Source organism: Hipposideros armiger, unplaced genomic scaffold, assembly GCF_001890085.2.
Source record: "Hipposideros armiger isolate ML-2016 unplaced genomic scaffold, ASM189008v1 scaffold_15, whole genome shotgun sequence".
Taxonomy (NCBI): Eukaryota; Metazoa; Chordata; class Mammalia; order Chiroptera; family Hipposideridae; genus Hipposideros; species Hipposideros armiger.
This window is the reverse complement of record NW_017731365.1, coordinates 6127892-6134505: the sequence shown is the minus strand read 5'-3', so window position 1 is coordinate 6134505 and position 6614 is coordinate 6127892. Positions and strand designations below refer to the sequence as shown.

At 42.9% G+C, this 6614-nt stretch overlaps 1 protein-coding gene across 2 annotated transcripts in view; it reads right to left on the bottom strand.

The window, feature by feature from the left end:
- SEC24C (SEC24 homolog C, COPII component) overlaps nucleotides 1-5282 on the bottom strand; it is a 30410-nt gene extending 25128 nt beyond the window's left edge. For both annotated transcript variants that reach the window (XM_019625743.1, XM_019625754.1), the window contains exon 1: nucleotides 5146-5282. In XM_019625743.1, the coding sequence (XP_019481288.1) occupies nucleotides 5146-5153 (8 nt within the window). In that variant the 5' untranslated portion in view covers nucleotides 5154-5282. The remainder of the gene's footprint in view (nucleotides 1-5145) is intronic.
- Between the last annotated feature and the right edge of the window lie 1332 nt (nucleotides 5283-6614).

The window sequence follows — 6614 nt, the reverse complement described above, 5'->3', positions numbered from 1 at the left end:
AAATAAATGAAATTTTGTCTTGAAGCTTGGAGATGGATAGAGGAGCGGTGTCTCGGTTCCTAAGACCATCGAAAATATGTGTTTTCCGATGGTCTTAGGCAACCCCTGTGAAAGGGTCGTTCGACCCCCAAAGGGGTCGCGACCCACAGGTTGAGAACCGCTGCCCTAAGTCCTCAGCTAGCCTAACCAAAGATCTACTGCTAACAATTTTCTAAAAGGCCCTTATGGATAGATAATCTGTTGAGTACCAGCTGCTTTTCTTGAAAAAGTAATTTAAAAGCCAAACACTGATTTTAAGGCAGCACCAGATTAACACACTGGACCGGTGATGCAGATTTGCGTCTATATATTCAAATGCCCCGTCCTCAATGTGTTAAGCCTTCTCTTATTGCAGAGAATATTACAGAGCCTCTAAGAAGCAGAGGAAACTCAAACAAAGGGAAAAGAATGATATCAACAGAAAGATATGAGAGGCACCAAAAATCAGGCACACAAACACCACACCTTTCATCCATGAACTAGCTCCCCATGTCCCAGAGTCATTTATAGATAGAACCATGAGTCTAATGAGAGGCACTATCAATATACTTAAGGAACAAGTAATTTCAGGAAGACTTTAGGTCTATAAGAACTATTCAATCCTGGTCACAGGCTCTAGAGGAGCTATGACCACAACCCTTCCATTCATCTGTGAATAATGCAGCCAGGTGAGGCCGCACAGGATGACACCCACAGGGAAAGAAGTGCCATTGAACATGGAAGATGTGCCCCTACTAGAGGTCTTAAGGCAGAAACACAGTCACCTGGTGTAAAAACAGACTGCCCACAGGGCTCTCAGTGACCAAGAGCCAGATTCATGTTCCTCAATCCAAGTCACCCCAGCTCTCTAGGAAACTTAGGTAGGGCAATACAACCCAACCAAAAGACTGATTCCCCTCCTTAGCTCAAAGCAAACTTGGAAACATACCTGGGGGAGGTGTTTGCTGATAGCCTGGTACTGGCCCATTGTAAGTTCCATAGGGGGTGGCAGGGGCTGTGGACCCTGGTTGCCCACCATAGCTGGATTGATGATACCCTGGATAGACAGGCTGGGGCTGCCCAAATGGCGGCACAGGTGGAGCTGACTGGTTGACGTTCATTATGAGAGCATCCCCGACTTGGTCTCACCTATTAGATGAGAGAAAAGAAAAGAAATTAGTCAAGGGCCTGCTAGTGGCACATTGGTTAAGAGCTGGCTTGGGGCGCCAGAGGGCCCTGATTCGGATCCTACATATAAGGGCCAGTGACACTGCCCTCTACAGCTAAGATGCTGGACAACAGCTCAACCTGGAGCTGAGCTGCCGTGAGTCCCAGCGACGGCGTGGGCTGCAGCCCCTGCTGCAGTGGGTTGCCATGGGCTACCGTGTGTAGCCAGCAGCCAGCGTGAGCGGCCAGCAGCTGCCGTGAGCGGCCGTCCAGAGGCCGGTGACTGATCTGCCTCGCCCAGGAAGAGCGCAATGATGGTGCCAACTTGGGCCAGTGAAGCAACGTCCTCCACAACTAGACTGAAGAACAAAAGGACNATACCAACATGGGCCAGTGAAGCAACGTCCTCCACAACTAGACTGAAGAACAAAAGGACAGCAACTTGTCTGTTCCCCTTCCCTGATTCCCCAACACTGTTCCCCTCCCCCAATTATAAAAAAAAAATCTTAAAACTGTCTACAATGGTATTCAAAAAAGTGAATAAAAAAAAATTAGAGTATCATCATTTTGTAAACCCAACAAAATAATATACATATATATTAAGCATCAACAATTGCTAACATCACAAAAACAGAAAAAATAAGATATTATGTGCCTCTTATAGTCTTGCCCCACACTACCCAAAGGGATCAAACATGAATCTAATCTCTAAATCCAGTTGCCAATTTGCAGGAAATACAGAGGAAAGAGGAACATATTGAACTGCAACATGAATATGCAACCAGGAGAATCCAGACAGATCGTGGGAAACTCTTCAGGTCAATTGGCTTTGGTTCTTCAATGATAAACAGTAAGAAAAAGAAAGAGATGAGAGGGAACCTATAGACTTAAAAGGTCACATCAAGCTGGTTTTTTTAATAGGCAAAACTAAACTATGGTGTCTAGGGATGTACCTTAAACTGTAACTTGTTTTTAAATTTTTTTTTTTTTAGCTGAGCCATCCTGACACCTGTTGGCAGCTCAGTGGCAGCTCAGCTTGGGCCGGGAATTGAACCGGCAACCCTGTTGCTCAGAGCTTGCACTCTTGAGCAAACTATTAACCAACTGAGACACTCAGCCGACCCTGTAACTATTTTTAAAAACACAAGAAAATGGTTACTATAAAAGTTAGGATAATGGTTATTATGGGAGGATGGAGTTATTAAATTGGAGCACATGGAAAGGGCTTTTGGGGTGCGTGGCAGAGTTCTACTTCTTGATCTGAGTTGTAGTTACAAGGGGGTTCACATAATAATTTACTAAGCCATACATTTTGTATGATTTTTGTATGTTTTATATTACATTGAAAATATCCATCACATAAACAAACAAATAAATGGGAACATTACTCCCCAACTTAAAACTCTCCAATGGCTTCTCACTGCAACTAAAATCAAATTTATACTTCTTACTATGACCTACAAAGCACTGCATGATATGGCTTCTGCCTATGTTTCTACCTTATCTCTTCCATTCCCCACTCTGCTAGCCACTCTGGTCTTCTTGCTCTTCCTCACATCCACCAAATTAACTTCTCCATCAGGAACCTTTGCACTTGTGCCCGCTATCTAAGACACTCTTCCCCCAGACCTTTGGATGGCTCCCTTCATCATTTCACTGTTCCAAATATCACTTCAGAGAGGCTTTTCTTGACCAGTGTATTTAAAACAGCTCCCTACCTCCTCACCAGTCATTCTCTATATCCTTACTGTTTTATTTCTTTTCTTTTTTTTATTTATTAGTTTCAGGTATACAAAACAATGTAATAGTTAGACATTTACACCCCTCACAAAGTGATAACCCTCCCCCCCAATCTACTACCCCTCTGACATCGTATATAGCTGTTACAATTCCACTGACTCTACTCCCCACACTGTACTCCACTCCACATCCTGTTGACCATATATATATATATATATATATATATATATATATATATATATATATATATATATATATATATATTATAGTTGACATTCATTATTATTCAGCTTCAGCTTCAGGTGTACACTGCAGTGGTTGGGCATCTACACCGTCCATGAAGTGGTCTCCCTAATAAGACAAATGCCCATTTGACACCCTACAAAATCTTTACAACATTATTGATCATATTCCACAAAATGTCTTTCATATCCCCAAGGCAATATTATGCCTACCAATTTGTGCTCTCTAATCCCCTCACCTTCTCCCTCATCCCCACCCCCCTCCCAACTAGCAACCCTCAGTTTTTCCTCTATATCTCTGAGACTATTTCTGTTTAGTTTGCTCATTTATTCTGTTCTTTGGATTCCACATATGAGATCCTATGGTATCTGTCTTCCTCTATCTAACTTATTTCACTTAGTATAATGTTCTCTAGGTCTATTCATGTTTTATTTTTATCTATTTCTTATCTATTTTCCCACTTGTTATCTCCTGTGTACTCCACTAGATTGTAAGTTCCATGGGGGCAGAGACTCGTCTGTTTGTTTACTGCTTTATCTCCAACCTCTAGAATAATATCTGACACATAGTAGTACAAAATAAATATTTTTTGAGTGGATGAATGAATGAATTCCCTATACAGCTTCTCAGAGTATTCCAACACAAAGGGTTAAGGAAAGCCTCTTAGGCTCTTTCTCCAGGCTGGACACGCAATAAAAATGTCAGAAAGCGACTCTTCCATTACTACACACCCTACCCACAGTTATACTTTCTTCTTTGTTTACCAGAAAATAAATAACACTCTAACAGGGATGACTACCCTCCTGTAATGGACTTCCATTCAAAGACAGGGGTTTATTGGATCATGTACCACCAAAGTTTTTATCATTTATGTGGTTTTCCTTTGAGTATCATCTTTCTTTTCATAACTGGTCACACCCACATTTAACCAATAAGTCCTACTAAGTGCCTGATCCAGAGGAAAGAGGGAAGTCAGAGAAGACAAATAATCCTGAGGTCCCTTTTTCCTGTTCCCTTAAGGTAGGCTCAGTAGGATAGAAATAATTATTGAAGATACCGTATTTCCCCATGTGTAAGACGCACCCTTTTTTGAAAAATTTGGGGTCTGAAAACTGGGTGCGTCTTATACAGTGGTTGTAGGGTTTTTTTACTTGCATTTCCCGCTTTTTTTCACGCTTGTTTTTGCACTCATACAACCATTGTATAAGACACATCCAGTTTTTTTACTCCAAATTTTTCGAAAAAGGGTGCGTCTTATACATGGGGAAATACGGCATATGTCTAGTCAAGAAAAAAAACCTCAAGGCCCAGCTGAGTTGCCTTGGTTAAGAGCTGGCTTGGGACACCAGCTCTGAGCAGCAGGGCCCCGGTTTGGATCCTATATTAGGGCCAATGACACTGCGCCCTCTAAAGCTAAGATGGTGAACAACAGCTCAACCTGTAGCTGGGCTGCTGTGAGTAGCCAGCGACAGCGTAGGCTGCAGTGAGGCTGCAGTGGGCTGCCGTAAAGCTACCGTGAGTGGCTGGCAGCCGGCGTGAGCTGCCAAGAGCCGCTGCGAGCGGCCATCAGTGGCCGGCGACCTATCTGCCTCACCTGGCAAAAGCGCAATGATAATGCCAACATGGGCCAGTGAAGCAACGTCCTCCACAACTAGACTGAAGAACAAAAGGACAGAAACTTGTCTGTTCCCCTCCCCCAATTTCCCAATAAAATCTTTAAAGGAAAAAACACCTCAAGTTCACAGAAAGAGAGAGAGAAAGAACCCAGGTACTAAGATAGGTCAATAATCTACAAAGTAGGCATTAGCAGCATCTGTAACCTGGAAAAATGAAAACAAAATATAAAAAGGTGGGGGGAAGAGGAAAAGGGGTCTAAGAGAAAGACAAAGGGAAAAAAAAAGGAAAAGGAAACGGGCCCTTATACATTCCTAATCCTTCCAGTTTCATCAGACCAAATTTAGGTTTACAAATACATACCTCTGCATCTGAACAGTGGAGCTAGGCCCGTTCTGTACATCTCCTTGGCCAAACTGGCCATATGCTCCCTGGCCACAAGGGGCCTGTGCTATCGAGGCTGGAGGTACCCCTGAAGAAGATGGGGCTCTTGACACACCTGAGGGTAAAGAACAGAAACTAAGTCATCTCCTCCATCCTGAGCAAGCAATGCAAAGCAAGGATCAATAGGCTCAGACCTTCACTGGCCCATTACCACAGCTCTGTAATGAAAAGGACAGCATCAGCATGCAAACCTGGCTACAGCAGGTTCTGAACACTGATGCCCACCAGAAAGCCTCCACTCTCCTAGACACGTATATTACAAGAGAAGCTGTAGCCAGAGCCACAATAACACAGGGGCTTCCTATGATCACCATACACTCACACTTAACCCAGGACAGTCTAATGTTCTTACCCCTAGACAAAAAGTCAGTTCTTTTAAGGAAAAGATCCTACTCCAGAAACTAGAAACTTCAAGCACATATAAAAAAGGTGGCACAGAAGATGACCAAGTAATATACTGGGCGCCTCTTGGGGAAACCATTCTGCCAACCTCCTCTTCATATATTCTACTTATTCTAAACATTTTCTTTTCATCCACTTCTAAGTTTTGACTCTCCCAATAGCACATGTCTCAGCAAAATGTTCCCACAGGTTGGAGACTTTGTTTCTGCCCAATAATTCAGTCAGGAGCAGTTGGCCTGCCCTCCCATTCATTACTGCTGTCACCTATCTCTCCACAAAAGTTGGACTCCATCCTTTCCACTCATCAGAGCTGCTAGGAAAGCTACTTCTACCACACCCAGTCATCCTTCCTGCGTATTATCCCCAATCCTTCCCACATGAAAAGCAGGAAGAAAGCAATTAGTTACTTGACACATCGCTTTGGAAATGTTGCTGACCCCTGTTCAAACATTTCTTTTTCTTTTGTTATTCTGCCCTAAGTAGAGATTTGACACTACAGAACCTACCCACAGGGACATTTTAATCTGAACCTGCGACTAGTCATCACAGAACCAGATATGTTTTCCTCTCAATAACAAAGTTTCCTCTTGAGGCAACGCCAGACTCCATCCTGATAAGCCAGGACTTGACGTATCAGAGGTGGACTCTGTCCCTCCAAAGTCCTAACCCAGAGTAAGCCTCTTCCAGAGGTCTGAGACCTAATCTTGTCACTTCATGAATTTTGTTTTCAAAGCTATAATTAAAATGGTAATAATGGTAATACTTCATTTCCCATTTCTCAACTATGCTTCCTTGGTGCCTTCATATCTCTTTATGGAATTTACTCTCTTAAAAATTATAGAGCATTTGGCATACCCTAAGTCAGTGGGTCTCAACCTTCCTAATGCCGCGACCCTTTAATACAGCTCCTCATGTTGTGGTGACCCCCAACCATAAAATTATTTTCGTTGCTACTCTATAACTGTAATTTTGCTACTGTTATGAAT